Raw genomic sequence first — 15,000 nt, 5'->3', positions numbered from 1 at the left:
CCCCATTCTATTTCATGCGAATCTAGCGTGTTATGAAATCATCGGCGCGTAAATTTGCGTCGTTATGCCGACGGAGTGGCTTAGAAACTGGAATTTTGCGTTACAGAAAAGAGAAGTTGAATCTGTCTGTGTGGTATCTTCCAGCACCTCACTGTATCTCTCAAATATTTCGAAGTGCAAAAAATTCAATCGCAAAATATAATAATAATAATTTCAGTTTATTCACAACTCCCTACACACAGGGACTGACTTTGTAACTCTTGAAGGACCTATTTCAAATGTACATCACAGTAACTGCATCACAGGCTATATCCAAGTTTAGAAATGTGATGCAAGTTATTACATTTCCATATCGTAGAGCGGCGATAAAGGCTGAAGAAAGACACCCTCAACACACTTTGCATTTGAACAATATATACAATACGTACGTACGTGCCTAAAACACCGAAGGAACCAAAGTGTTGTTACTTTTTAGATTTCTATCTGGGTTTTTGTCACATTCGAGTCTTTCAAACATCTTTGTCTTCTTTCAAGTAAAACTAGCTGGCAAAGTAGAACTTTTCACCTGTCACTGTTCGACCCCCTATTGTCAAAAGTGGTCTTTTCACGCCATTAAATTTGATGCAAATGATGTCTCACTGTTTCATTATTCCGATCCGCGATCACCGATAGCAAAGAACCAAATCAAGGCTTAGATGGCTGATAGCATTCTTTTAAAGGGAAGAAGCTAGAAATCTCCTTTTTCACCGTATTTGAACTTGGTAGGCCATTGCAAGCCATCCGATGTCTCCAACACTTTTTCATTTTTTTATTCCAGTAAAATAATTCAAATTCAAGTTATGGCAGCTTATAGTCATAATGGCTCAATTAGGAAATAAATTGATTGATTCCTTCTCACACCAAGGAATAATTTTCCCTTGTTGATTAGCCTTCGTCGAAGCTTATTGCTCCATCGATCCAAACACACAAAAACAGCCAAAATAAATAATTATCTTTAAGTTTGTTTTGAAAACCACCAACAATGATTACCCGACTGATGAATGGAGTAGAAAACCAGAATTAGGAAAAACGCATATCGATTCCTTTTGCGTGTAGTGGTACACAAGCAAACTTTGTCGAATTCAAGTTTACGACGGAGAAATCATTTCCTTGCCAATCAAATATTTCACATCTCTGTCTTTTAACGCATAGGTGTTAAAACTATAAACAAATACAGCTTTTGTCAACTTCACACCTGCTCATTGCGAAACTGTCAATGCCTAACTAGATAAGGTACATTTCCTCCATATTCTTCCGAAGAAAAATCTCCTTGAGTTGTTCTGCCACATTGATTAAAGTTGGTTCGTTTTCGAGACACACACCAAGTCTTCGACCTCGTCGCTTTCCCTTTAAGAATAAAATTGTTGTCGCGCTCGGTTTTCTTTCTCCCGTTTCTTTATCTAAACGTTCACTCTCAACGCGCTGTCTTTTTCTAGAGTTTGAAGGATTGTTTTTCAAATCAAAACCTCTACTGGCACTCTTATCCTCGGGTTTCAGGCCTTCACTTAGTTTTTGTTTATCGTCGCGCCTTGAATTTTCAGCTGGTGATTCATATTCAATATCTGGTTTACTGAAGTCGTTATGTGATATTGTAGTGCCTGTTTCTAAGCCGATCGGCCTCAGGTCTTTATGAATCGGGGGAAGAACATTGTATGTTCGAGGAAATTGATGAACCAGGGGTGCGAAGTCCAAATTCAGTTTCTTCTTTTTTTCGTTCTCAATCGCCCGATTTAGCAAACGGCGTTCAACCGTTGAATTTGTCAAGCTGTGGTTTTGTGGGCTTCTGTATGTGCCAGGGAAATGATCGGAAGCGACTTGAATAACTTTTCTTGTTTTTAATGTGGACCTGTGTCTTGGAGAAGAAGCCGTCGATCGCTGCTTGTCAACGTGAGGCCATGAATCGTAAGGTTGACGAATAATATTTGCGGCTGGTACAGCTCCCTGAATGGGAGGAAGTTTAAAATTTCGCGTGGAGTTCAGCGATTTCTCCATTATCAACGTCTCCATGCATTCGTAGGCTTTGCAAATATTAAAAGCGGCTCTCAATGAAGAAAGGCCTACCTATTAATCGCGACCGCAGAGTTTTGGAAGTCAAGAGTCCGCTCAAATGTCATCAAGCGATCGGTATACACCACCTGCATGTCTGAATGAAGGACACTGGACTTAGACATCGGAGCTCTTTCAAGCTTTTTGCATCTGCTTTCCGTTCAAGGAAGGTTAGTAGAGGCTCCAGTTATGCGTGAATGTTCTCTATCGTGCATACAGCAGATTTTACATCAGTAAGCACTCGCAAATTGCAGTGGACCGGTCGATCTTAAAGTACTTTCTTTGAATTTATTTTGTTTCTCTGTTCTTTTTATTGCCCTTAAAAGCTTTATGCAAATGTGTAATTCTTAATATACCTACTAGCAATAAAAATTGGCATTTCTTGTGACTCAATCTCGAAAAGGCGTGACTTGAATGGTTGCAATCCGCGCAATGAATTTAGAGATGTCAAATGGTAAATAAACCTTGCGCAATAACAGTGCAGTTAAATCGGCTATTGGACCGGGTACTTGAAGTGTCTCCATATCGTATTTCCTGATAAGATACCTCATATTTATTCAAGAAGTAAAAAGCCCTCCAACAATTTATTCTCCTGAAAATTTGTCACTTGTAGTGGGTGAATTGTGACCTTGCTTGAATATTTTTTCACCCCCTTTCAATTTTATATATGAATGAAGATTCACAGGTGCATTATATTTGAAGAAAACTCCGTTTACGTATTGTTGGTCAATTACATTAAAATTAAAATAGAAATCATTAAAGATTAAAGATAAAAAAAAAAAACAAAATAAGAAATTGCGAAACATTAAGATTATTTTCAGATTATTCTTAGACGAAGCAGACGAAACCTCTAAGATGAAAGCTTAGCTATAACACGGGAATTTAGATTTTTGGTCTTGGCTGCAATAAAACCCTTTTCTGTAACCATTGAGATAATATCCCCTGTTTTTTTTTTTTTAAGAAAAGAAGAGTCAAAAGGCAACCATTTTCATTTTTGTCCCACTTCCCCAAAAGAGAAGACAGCAGAAAAAAAACAAAAACAAAAAACAAAACTGAAAACAAACAAAACAAAAACCAAAAAAAGCATGTAGCATGAAGCGTCCAAGTGTTATTCTTCTCCCCCCTGGATGGATGGGATGCTAGTCCATCGCAGGGTTACCCCCAGAATTAAATTTATACACCTGGGTGGAGAGAGGCACCTTGAGAGTAAAATGCCTTGTCCAAGAACACAACACAATGTTCCCGGCCAGGACCCGAACCCGGACCACTTGATCCGGAGTCGAGCACGCTAACCATGAGTTAACCTTGACCAAATTAGCTAGCCAGATTCAAATAGTAGCTTTAAAGGTGCCCATAAGTTACGAGAAAACATTGTTTTTAGTTTCCTGAAATGTTCCTCGGGGCGCAAACGAGGAAACATTTGCTGAGGAAGCAATTTAATTGTCTAGTCGTTCGAGCGCTGGAGCACTAATTGGGGACACTGTAAACTGAAATTAACAATTAACGCAAATCAAGTCAAATGTTGGTTTTTAAGGAGAGGGGAAACCGGAGAACCCGGAGAAAACCTCTCGGTGCAGAGTGAAGAACCAACAAACAACAAATTCAGAAACCGTCATTTTTGCTTCCCGGGAAGCAAGTTCATGTTCCGCTTCCGCAAAAATGTTTCCTTGGGCTGCGAACGGGGGAAACATTTGCGTCGGCAACAATGTCAAGTTCCCCAGCATTGTTTCCTCGTTTGCAGGCGCTTCAAGGCTCAAGCTGCGAGTGATAGTACCGGTACTTGAAAATCAGTCATTATAAAACGCAGACTGCAGACCAGGGGTAAAATGCAGACTGAGGGCAAAATAAAATAAAAATAAAAAACGACTTATAAGGGTTAAAATAAAGAGTGTTCATGATAACAGGCGTGTTTTAGCCAGCTTAGAGTTTGGCTCGAATGAGTATGTTTTTTAAGGATCTGCCCTTTTTGTACGAAACGCTCGGGAGATCTTTAAATACTTCGCTAAGTTGCGGTTGTTGTTGGATTGAATGCCATTTTTGCATTCATGAGTATTTGTTTAAGATTAGGCACCATTGGGCGGTATTGTGTGACAAACGACAAGATTCGTACGTACTTAGCACAAATCTTATTTTTGCATGTGAACAATTGGGTGTGCGATAGTTACACTTAAAACTGCCAAAAAAGCACAGAATACGCATTGCAATTCCGAGAGCCAACCTCTCATGCTTGGCTATCTTACGGCAAATAACAGCGCTATTCCATCAAACACACTATCAATCTAGAAAAGAACACCACATGCTGTAAATCGAACATTGCAGCCACAAGAAGAAGCACAGCATCAAGCTGTATACAATAGGATTGAACGCTACATCCTCACTTTTCGCGAGTGACAAACCAACCAATAAAATTGCAGGATTTTCGATCCGTCGTTTGAGTATTGAAACGGAAATAACATGCCATTTGCCTGAGTGATACCGAACGTTGGTCTCTGTCGCTCTCCTTTATCGGCAACTGACGAGATCCCGAAGGATCGAAACCGCAGTCTTGCCTGAGAAAAACGGCCATGAGCCTTCTAACTGAAGACGGACTTCTAGCATTCCAAACAACCTCCAAAAGAGGAAGCTGCCCAAATGGAGATTGAAGCGTTACTTCAGGCTATGGCGACCTCTATAGCTACAAGGCCTCGCAGACATGCAGCGAAAAGGAATTCAAAACTAAAATCTTGCATTTTAGAGCACATTTTATCGAACGAGGATACCCAGAAAGCCTGATTACGGCAGCAATGCCAGACATCACTTGAAATTTGAGAACAGGAAACTTGCCCTCCTACAGAAAATGCAAAGAAGATGCGAATCTTGTCGTTCGTCACACAATACCGCCCAACGGTGCCTAATCTTAAACGAATACTCATGCAAAAATGGCATTTAATCCAACAACAACCGCAACTTTTAAGATCATCCGAGCATTTGGTACTAAAAGGGCAGATCCTTAAAAGACATACTCATTCGAGCCAAGAAGCTGGCTAAAACACGTGGATAGGAGTTGTGTGGGCCTGCAACTCCATTGTGTTATCACACACTCTCTATTTTTATCCTTATGACTCGTTTTTTATTATAAATATTTTATTTACCCTCAGTCTGCATTTTACCCCCGGTCTGCAGTCTGCAGTCTGCGTTTTACACTGACCGACTTGAAAATGAATCAAGGATTTGAAGCACAACGGAATCACCTTTGGTCACAAAATTTCATTTCTCTCTTATCCGAATCGTTTCGCGCAAAAGATATGATAATGAAAAATTTAAAGACTTCGGGAATACACTAGTTAGCTTGTCATATTCGTAATATGCTGCTGCCTATATGTTTCCAAGATTCTTGTTTGCGGCCGAAAGATGACTGCATGATCATCATAAAGAAGCTTTCAAAAGAAAGGAAATTAATTTTCGCTATAACGGCGGACTTATATTTTCGTAGCGCGGATAAATAGATGAATTAACTGTTCAGTTAACTAGAAAGGCAGTAAAAGATGGCAATTTGAGCATAATATATCTTCAAAAAAAAAACCGAAGTATATAATATCGCAACGTCAGTGAAAACTGCGCTGCATCTTCTGTGTTCACGCTGCCAGGAAGACTGGATCAGAACTGGGAAAAACGTGATGGCGGAAGCTGTCGATCGAGCGACTGAAATCCAAACAGAAATTTCAGATCCCTCGCAAGAGACAGATAAACCATCGAGCGAAGGTTAGTATATGTATATTCTGTTTGTTCCGTAGTTAAGCTAGCATGTCTGATTATCAGCGAAAGATCGAACTTAGGTGGTTGCAGGTTGTGTTTTCACGTCGCCATTTTTAATTTTTTAATCGACTTTGAAAGAGTAGCATTGTGTGTCATTTGCAGGGCTGATTGAAGAACAAGTTGCTCAAAATGTAGAAGAAGTCGACTATCAGCCAGATTGTCCAGTCTGTTTACAATTGTCTTTTTATCCCGTCAAACTTCCGTGCGGCCATATTTTCTGTTTTCTATGCATCAAAGGTGTCGTTTTGCGAAGCCGAAGATGCGCATTGTGCCGTCATTCCGTCGCTGTAGACTATCTTGACAACCCGACACTTATTAAAGTTGTTGATAAAACTGTCAGGGATAAAGAGGCCTTAAAATCCGAAGAGGAACAGGTCGACGGAAGCCAGGTTCAAGAGTTTGTGTGGTACTATGAGGGACGAAACGGATGGTGGACGTATGACGAGAAAACTTCAGCTGATGTTGAAAAAGCTTTTAAGAATGGACAGAGATCGTGCACACTTCTGATCGCCGGGTTTCTGTATGTCATAGACTTTGAGAATATGTTTCAAACGCGAAAGAACGAACCAGGAAGGAGACGTAGAATCAAACGGGACAAGCGTGATGTTGAAAGCAAAGGTGTCGCAGGAATCCGCGTTCCCCCCTCATCACGACGACCAACGGCTGTTCTTAATCGAACAGCAGACTCCTCAAGCGCTGATAAGGCAAATAACACGGAAAATCAAAGCGAGGTTGAACATTCCACGACAGGAGTGTCCGACGAGATTCACTCCCCAACTGGTCAAAATGTAGGAGATTCTGCAGCAGATACTGGGGTGGAGGAGATAGTTTCAAGGTTGGAGGAAGGCTCGATATAAGACTCGCCGCTTAGCCAATTGGGTATTGACTTTTGAACAATTTTGAGCAAGGATGGTCAGAACTGCCCTATTTAAAGGAGGCAGTGTGGCCCAATGGTTAGGGCGCTTGCCTTGAGATCCAGAGATCCGGGGTTCAAGACCCGCTCTGACCACTCGTCGTTGAATTTGTTCCTGGTGGTCCCTGGTTCAACTTCCCAGATGCACTTGTAAATAGCCAACTGGTTTGCCTCTGGCCAGTTGGGATTCTTTGTTTCGTTCATTGTGTTTCATTGGCTCTGAAAAGGCCCCATAGGGAGCGGTCAATTAAGTATGTATTGTATTGTATTGTCACAAGGCTCCAAGTTTATATCAGAGCGTGAATGAACGGCTCATCATCATCATCATCATCACCGCCTTCATTAGAATTCACACTAGCCAGCAGTAGAAGTTTGACAAATAACTGCTCTTCCTATGTTGTTATGGACAACTTATTCAATAATCGCAACTACCATATTGTTGATTTTAGTTACTGGTATACTGTTCAAATTTTTTCATGCATGATAAACTTGTACAAAATGTTATTGGTTGTTTTCTTTTTAGGATATCAGATGAACCAAATTCAAAAGAGTGAACTGGCAAAGGCAGCAAATGTATTTATTATTAACCTTCTTCAAAGAAGGTGTCAGAAAATGATTCTTTGATGACCCTTAAACATGAACTTTATGTTTAATCAATATTGAAATTTGTTAATGTTCCTGTTCGCTTTAACAATCAGTTTTAGTCAGATGGGAGCTTTATTTTTGTTATTTTTGTCATTATGTAATACATTCATATCCTGCAATGCCTTGATAACAGATAATTGTTTTTACTTAAACTTGAAACATAATATCATCTACCACCTCATCATTATTCTTGGTAGTATATAATAATTTAAGGAACTGGAATATTATTGTCCACAGTGCTACTGTAGAAATTTCTTTTCATTAAAGTTCAGCTTATTAAGGACAGTCCTTGCTATTGTTATTGTGCATACATTCTGCTCATCTCAATATACTTGGATTTCCTATGGGTGGTGCTTATTAATACAGAGATATTTTTGCGCAGTTCAAAACTATGTGGAGATAGCAGAACTTAGAAAGTGCTCTTGGTATCCAAAGAGAAAATTGGGGGTAAACATGAATTTTTCAGAGATAATTAAGCTTCAATTTGGAAAATAATGTCATACATTGCTTTGTATTTTAAAAAATTAAAAATATTGTTGATTAATTATCTTCGAAAAATGCATGTTTACTCCCAATTTGCTTTTTGGATTTCAATAACACTTGCTAAGATCTGCTTTTCCCAGACATTCAGTAAACCGCGCAAAAATACCTTAGAATTCACGAATTAGTAGGCACCGTCCTTATGGTAGACAGGGGTCGTATGCATCTTGAAAATCCTTGAATTTTGAGAGTACATTTTCAAGGCCTTGAAAGTGCTTGAAAATCTCTGCTCTTCATTCCTGGTCCTTGAAAGTCGTTGATTTTTTTCTGACCCACATTTGTGATCTTTGAAAGCTTCACTAAAAATAATCAGCAACTCAAGTCCTGTCATACAAACTCGACGAGCTGTGGGGTCGAGAATGGTTACCAGTGCCTTTGCATTATTTTCACATGCGTACGTTGTGAAAAATGAGCAAGAATTGTTCTGTCAGACTATTTCCATGGGTAAATTCTGACGTAAATAAAAAAGAGATCCTTGAAATCTCAAGACTTGGCCCTTGAAAGTCCTTGGATTTTCGGTCTGAAAAAGTGTACAAACCCTGGGTGGATTTGTCAATACAAGTTATGTTTGGTGATAAAAAATTGACTGTGTATAGGAGAGAGAATGGGGAGATAAACAGCAGCTATTTATGGGTCCCCCCCCCCCCCCCATAGGTGAGACACTTCATGACGCATTAGACAATACAATACAACTTTATTTCACTACGCTAGCCACACACAACAAAAGCTGGTTTCCAGGTGGGGTGTAGGTAAACACGTTACAATAAAGTATATAGATATATATTTAAAATAGAAGTATATTACATAGAATCAGTGCGATCCAATAGAAAGCATGAAGGGCGAGGACGCAAGTTTGCGTTTGAAATCAGAAAGCGATTTTGCGGTCTTTGCCTCATAGGGAAGATTATTCCAGAGCATTGCACCACTATACTTAAAGCTGCACTTCAAAAAATTTGTGTATGGCCTTGGAAGTGCTAGATCAGTCTCTATATTCCTAAGATTGTAATTTATGTTAGTATCATTTAGCTTTACAAAGGAGTTACCCAGTTGGGGGGGCAGATAGATCATTGAGGATTTTATACATAAGGGTAGCCTTTGTATAAAAGCGCCTGGTTTCAAGGGATTTCCATTTCAGGTTATTCAACACATCTGTGGACCTAACATCATATGAAGAGCCTGTAATAACCCTTCCCGCACGATTTTGAATTTTTTGTAATTTATCTTTTAGTTGCTTACCACATGTATCCCACAGGGGTGAGCAGTAATCAAAATAAGGTTGAATGAGTGATCTGTATAAAGTTACGAGGGTGCAGAGGGGGACAAAAGGCTTAATTCTTCAGACAGGCAAGGTGGAGATGCAACATGTCTATAAAATATCACCCTTGACAGTCGTTAACAACTAAGGGGCCAATTACATGAGCTGGGCTGGCATGGGTGGGTAGGCTGGTTTGTTTGGCAGAGATCCTGGCACATCTGAGGAAAACACCAAAAGTCAAGTTTGCGATTAAGAGCCCGGTTAGCTGGGATCCCGGCTAACCAGGCTGAGATTTTTCTCTGTAATTGCGTTCACCAGGACAGTGATTTCTAACCACTTTACTCCACTTTAGAGCAAAATGGCCCATGGAATAGTAGTTTTTAATGTTTAAATTAAGGATGTTTTAGATAGCAAAACCCTTAAGTGCCTCTGTGATAAAAAAAAAAGTCAATTCCTTTTTTTTCTTCTGATTTTGAAAGTGTGTTTGCTTAACACCTGACTGGCAAAATTTTGAGCTTTGATTTTTATCCAAAGGCCGTTTACTTTCAGTGTAAGTTTTGGATTTCACAGTCCGTTTAGATTTAACCCATAGTCCCCTGGGAGTGAGACTTGACAGGTTTTATTGTCTAATGTCAGATAATTTTACTCATCGACTGGGGACATCCTAGGATCTCCTAGGGCACCCGAGGGCTGCATGGGTTAATCAGTCAAAAAGTATGTCCCCTCCATTAACCCAGTGGCTCCTTACAGTGAGATTTCACAGATTTTACTCATCAACTGGTGGCGTCCAAAGGCATTGGAGGTGTCAATGGGTCAAGCAGTCAAAAACTATGTCCCCTCCATTAAATAATGCAGTTTAGTAAATACACTGCAAACGGTTTACATAGGAGGCACAGAACGGCCTGTTTTTGTCCTTGTCTGAACCTAAAGTTGTCTAAGTGCAAATGCATGTTTTCTCTGTCCTTGGGTGATACATATTAATAAGTTCCTGATGCTGCAGATCAGCGAAGGTTCTTCATCCATCATAATATTATGCACAGTAGCGTTAGGTCTCACTTGATACCGTCTTAAGTTGTATGTTATGTATTTGTCACAAAGTGTCCCACCTGACTGCTGTGGATCCACACAACCTTTAACAATGACGAGAACACTTCCTTGGCATAAACTCCCCATATGTGGATCAAGTTTCTGTTCTGGATTCTCAAAAACCCTCTAAACATAACAGGTTTCAATAATATTTATAGACAGTGGGAACAAAGGGTATAGAGCCACTTTAAAGAATTCCACTAGTTTTAAATTCTTGTTCTTGGTAACTGATGGTGCCCACCGGCCCCTCCCACAGAAATATCACAAATATAATTCTGTGTTACTGAAGTTACTTTTTTCATTTTGCTTTTAGCCTGTGAGGAGGCTCTCTCTGCGGTGGGAGAGAAGAGAGCCTACATGCATCTCTTTGAATTTTGAATACCGCCTCGCTGATGTCACGCTGAGAAAGCTGTCAAAAATTAGCCACCTAAAGTAAACAGGAAGCCATGCATTACGTGTATTTCAAATTGCTGAGGTAGAAACTCCCAAAACCTGTAAAGGAAGGAAGCCTTCGCCAGAAAATCCTAGCAACTACTGCAGATGCCGTAAAGCGTAGCTATTTTTAAATATTCTGTACGGTAATTCATCAAAGTCCATTTCCCTGAAAAATGTATTTTGTTCATCAGGGAAAAATTTTTAGCAAACTTGAAACAGTGGGAATTGTTATAGAGAAATGCCTTTTCCCTGTCCACATCTCCACTGTTTGGAGACTGTGAAGCAGAGTTATTTATTTATTTATTCATTTTGATGAAAATACAGACATTACAATTACTACATCACATGTTAATACTTACCCTGGTCTCACAGGTTTTTCTTGAGCCACGAGAGGGCTGCGAAGCGGTAACAAAGAGAAAAACCTCTGGTTACCTTGGACTTGAATCTCACTTTCATGCAGGCGCAGGGGTCAGCATCTGACCCTCAGGCTTGGATTGGTTGATATTTTTACAAACACGCCAATCAAATTATATGATTGGTTTGTTTGACTGGTAATACCTTGGGGCCGCATGATTCCTAAGGTGCCATTGATCCCTTTTGTAATTATCAATTTGATGCGTTTGACAGCTGGTGTCTGCATGAAAGTGAGATTTAAGTCCAAGGTAAGCAGAGGTTTTTTTCCTTTCATGCTGCTTCGTGACTCAAAGGCTTATCAAGTATTTGTGATTACTGATATGTATTTTACTAATTTGAAAATTTGAATAATTCTTTCAAGCGTACTGGAGTACTGTGGAGATACCAGGAGTTCAAGCAATAATTTCAGGGTGGGGGGTGGGAGGTACTCCCTTATATGGGCTATATAGGTATGTGCAGCCTCAAAGGGTACGGTTTTTTAGCCATTTTGGCCTAAAATAGGGTATCGATGTTTTTGTGCACTGAAGTCTTGAATTGGGTATGTTTTTTAGAAGCTACTTGTTCATCATAAGGTGATCTTTTTGCTTTTCTTGTGATCAGAGCTTGTCAATGATGATGTCACCAAGTAATTTAATTTCAGCCAAAATTTTGCATCCAAAATTTGGACACGGCATTCAAAATTCAAAGCCAAGCAGATGGGCAGGCTCTCCTTCTACACCCAAACCCAGTCCCTTGGAGAGCCTACAAACAGGCTATTTTGTTTTACTTTATTCTTCAATGCGACAGAACAAGAAAGGCTCATTTCTATACTTCATTCCAAGTCCTTTTTAATTCTGAAGCTGTTCACTCCTACAGAAGTGTCTTTGTTATTTATGGAGATTCATGACAGTCTTGTGCAATTAGAGATTTGCTTCAATCCAAGAACAATCTTTTCAGGAACAGCAAGTCCATCCAAACTTACTTTCCACAGGTCACCTTTGCACTTTTCCAAAGAACAGCATCATGTAAGACACTGTTCCAAAACTAGACAAGAGCCACATTTTCCAGTATGCAGAACGTCCCCATTTGGTCACCAGAAATGGCAATAATGCCGCCACAAAAAACACAAAGGATGGGAAAGTTCTCATCCATGGTAATCTTCTCCTTCGTGGCACTCCAGGCATTTGACCTCCTTCATTGTAGAACCTGTTCAAAATCCTGCAAGAAGGAAATCTCAAGTAACCTTCCCTTGAATAACTGAACGCAAGTATCCGTGATGATGAAATTAATAAGAATACAATAAAACAGAAGCATGGTCAAATTGAATGAATGAATGAATGAATATGTGATTAACAACCCATTGACTCCTATGAGTGAGACTTGACCGGTTTTACTCTGTCTAACGCCAGTTGACTTTACCCGTCAACTGTGGGTGTCCTAAGGTGCCTACGGAGTCAATGGGTTAACCACATCCCTAGGGGCTTTTCAGGGTCAGACAACGTACAACACTTTGCGTGGACTTTGCCATACTGCTTTTATGTCCCAAGTGGCAGCCACGCAGTTTACAATCTTAACTGAATAACAAGTAGACTTCACAGTCAGGTGCCCCCAGAACAGAATGAGTGAGAGACCACCACACTATGTCCCCTACTCTTCTTGAACTTACTGGAAAAGATCACCATAACTCAGGCCTAGATTTTGCAACTAGTTAAAATCCTGCTCTAAACTCTGGTTTGCATTTACTTTCAGTTGTCCCGGATTCAGCTCTATCAAGCTTTGTAAATGACCAACTGGTTGCCTCCTATCAGCTGGGGTTCTCAATCATGTTTCCGTTCTGTTAAGTTTGAATTGTTTCTTTCTGATTATTAAAAGTGGGGGGCCTGTGAAATAGCTTGATAGCTAAGTGCACTTCCACTATAAACAAAGCATTAACATTTTTACATTTTACTTCACAACTAGTATTGCAAGGACAAAGAATCTCCTCCCGTCCATTCTGAATTGAAGGATATACTGGTAAAATGACAACTTGGTCTTGTAAATAATGATGACCTGACTGTAGCCATTTTGATTGGCTTTTACCGGTAATTTAATTTAATTTAATTTAATTTAATATTCTCAACGGAAGATAAATTAACAAATTATTAAAATAAATAAAAAAATGTAAAAATACAAGATCTGATTAATCAGGTCAGTTTATACAGAATATGAGCAATCCTATAAAAATAAAGTGCCTCAATGAAACTCAAATAATATAAAATATCATGACAATATATGTACTTACATTAACTTTATCAAGATAAAATTTATTACCACTGTTCTTAAATGATGAGAGATGTACGGAAGCTTGTAGGTGCCATCCGAGTTGTTGAAAATCCGAGATCAGAGTTGTAAAAATCCGACATCCAACTTTAATCTAAGAAAACTCTGGGGTTTAAAGGATTCTTGTCCAGCTCAAGCCAAAGGGAAACCAGATTATGTGTAAAGACTGACTGGTAGCAACAGAATGAAATGAAAATCCTAAAGGATCATTGCAGTTAAACTGGGCAACTTAAGCAAGTTATCCTGCAACAAACTCCCTAAATTCTCCAGATCAATTACTGTAATATGCCTTGTTCTTTGTGTGGCATCGACATGAACTCAGGTTTTACATGTGGAATTAATTTGATCTTGTTCTTTAATTATGCATAACAGCAATATTACTCATAACATTTGACTGTGGCACTCAACATTGACTCGTTCTTTAGTGTGGCATCAACATTAAACTTGTTTTTTAAGAGAGGGAATATGTTAAACTCCTTCTGTAAAGAAGACGAGAGCATCAACATTGACTCAGCATCCTTTTGCACTAAAGTTTGTATTTAGCTATAATAATTATTGACTTTAAATTTAATTAAGCAATATTTTATCACAGCTAATTGGGACACATATTTTAACACATACTTCTTCAATTCAATTGTTTACTGAAATAACTACACAAGCATAACAGGTGAATTGGGCTTCAAACTGTGAAACAGATGAGTGACACAGATGAGTTCTGCAAACTGGGACAAAAGTCATAATGGCTTCAACCCTCTAACAATAAGAGGATGCACCATCTTGAATAGAAAGATTGCTGTCATGAATCATGAAAGTATTACCTGTCTTTTTCTACAAAGCTTTTATGAATCCATTGCTTAGTTTCTTCATTCCCCTTAATACAAATGGGACGAAGAAATAAGTACTTATAAACAAACAAACAAACAAACAGCAAAGCAATGTAAAATATGGAACATGTGAACATTAACTTACACATGGAAGATCCTGAGCTGCATGACGGCGACAATACACATGTACTTTGTGTCCCCTTTTGATAAGAAAATCTAAAGAAGATATTAATACAAAATTAATTACCTTTTAGTTGGGTAATAGTATTTGACGTTTTGTCTTTTGTTGAATTTTTTGAGCAGTAAAAGCCCCCACATTTAGCAAAGAAATTATGGCAAGAATATTATATATGTGCCAAAATTTTGATTTCTACTCTTTAAGGTGTCATCAGGGCCCAGTTGTTCAAACGATGGATAGCGCTATCCACCAGATAAATCACTATCCAGCAGATAAACACTAGCAAAAACATTTGATTTATCCAGTGGAAAGGAAAGGAAAGGAACTTTATTTAAGTGTCTAGTTGTTCTAGCACAGAAGCACTAATTGGGGACACTGTAAATTGAAATTAACAATTAACACAAATCAAGTCAAATTTTGGTTTTTGAGGAGAGGGGAAACCGGAGTACCAGGAGAAAACCTCTCAGTGCAGAGTAGAGAACCAACAAACTCAACTTACATATGACGCCAGATCTGGGAATCGAACCTGGGC

General features: G+C 39.1%; 3 protein-coding genes across 3 annotated transcripts in view; 1 reads left to right on the top strand and 2 right to left on the bottom strand.

Annotated features, from left to right (window-relative positions):
* Nucleotides 1-197: 197 nt before the first annotated feature.
* On the bottom strand, nt 198-2,453 carry LOC138047383 (uncharacterized). The gene has a single exon (XM_068894222.1). The coding sequence runs from the start codon at nt 2,044-2,046 to the stop codon at nt 1,264-1,266; it is 783 nt and encodes a 260-aa protein (XP_068750323.1). The 5' UTR covers nt 2,047-2,453; the 3' UTR covers nt 198-1,263.
* Nucleotides 2,454-4,546: 2,093 nt separating this feature from the next.
* On the top strand, nt 4,547-7,723 carry LOC138047382 (E3 ubiquitin-protein ligase rnf146-like). The gene is made up of 3 exons (XM_068894221.1): nt 4,547-5,826; nt 5,983-6,715; nt 7,317-7,723. Exons 1-3 carry the CDS (start codon nt 5,742-5,744, stop codon nt 7,345-7,347), a joined length of 849 nt encoding a protein of 282 aa, XP_068750322.1. The 5' UTR covers nt 4,547-5,741; the 3' UTR covers nt 7,348-7,723.
* Nucleotides 7,724-11,975: 4,252 nt separating this feature from the next.
* LOC138047385 (1-acyl-sn-glycerol-3-phosphate acyltransferase epsilon-like) overlaps nt 11,976-15,000 on the bottom strand; it is an 11,120-nt gene continuing 8,095 nt past the window's right edge. The window contains exons 9-11 of the mRNA XM_068894224.1: nt 14,436-14,506; nt 14,285-14,337; nt 11,976-12,365 (exon numbers count right to left, since the gene is read on the bottom strand). Of these exons, the coding sequence (XP_068750325.1) occupies nt 12,140-12,365; nt 14,285-14,337; nt 14,436-14,506 (350 nt within the window). The 3' untranslated portion in view covers nt 11,976-12,139. The remainder of the gene's footprint in view (nt 12,366-14,284; nt 14,338-14,435; nt 14,507-15,000) is intronic.

The sequence above is a fragment of the Montipora capricornis genome, chromosome 4 (genome assembly GCF_036669925.1).
Source record: "Montipora capricornis isolate CH-2021 chromosome 4, ASM3666992v2, whole genome shotgun sequence".
Lineage (NCBI taxonomy): Eukaryota > Metazoa > Cnidaria > Anthozoa > Scleractinia > Acroporidae > Montipora > Montipora capricornis.
Note: the sequence above shows the minus strand (reverse complement) of the source record. Positions and strands in the feature narration are given on the sequence as shown.

Excerpts from the sequence above, each read along its gene's own strand:
- LOC138047383 (XM_068894222.1), bottom strand. The coding sequence starts at position 2,046 with ATGGAGACGTTGATAATGGAGAAATCGCTGAACTCCACGCGAAATTTT.
- LOC138047382 (XM_068894221.1), top strand. The coding sequence starts at position 5,742 with ATGGCGGAAGCTGTCGATCGAGCGACTGAAATCCAAACAGAAATTTCA. Across the intron at positions 5,827-5,982 it reads AGATAAACCATCGAGCGAAG|GGCTGATTGAAGAACAAGTT; the intron begins GTTAGTATATGT and ends TGTCATTTGCAG. Across the intron at positions 6,716-7,316 it reads GTGGAGGAGATAGTTTCAAG|GATATCAGATGAACCAAATT; the intron begins GTTGGAGGAAGG and ends TTTTCTTTTTAG.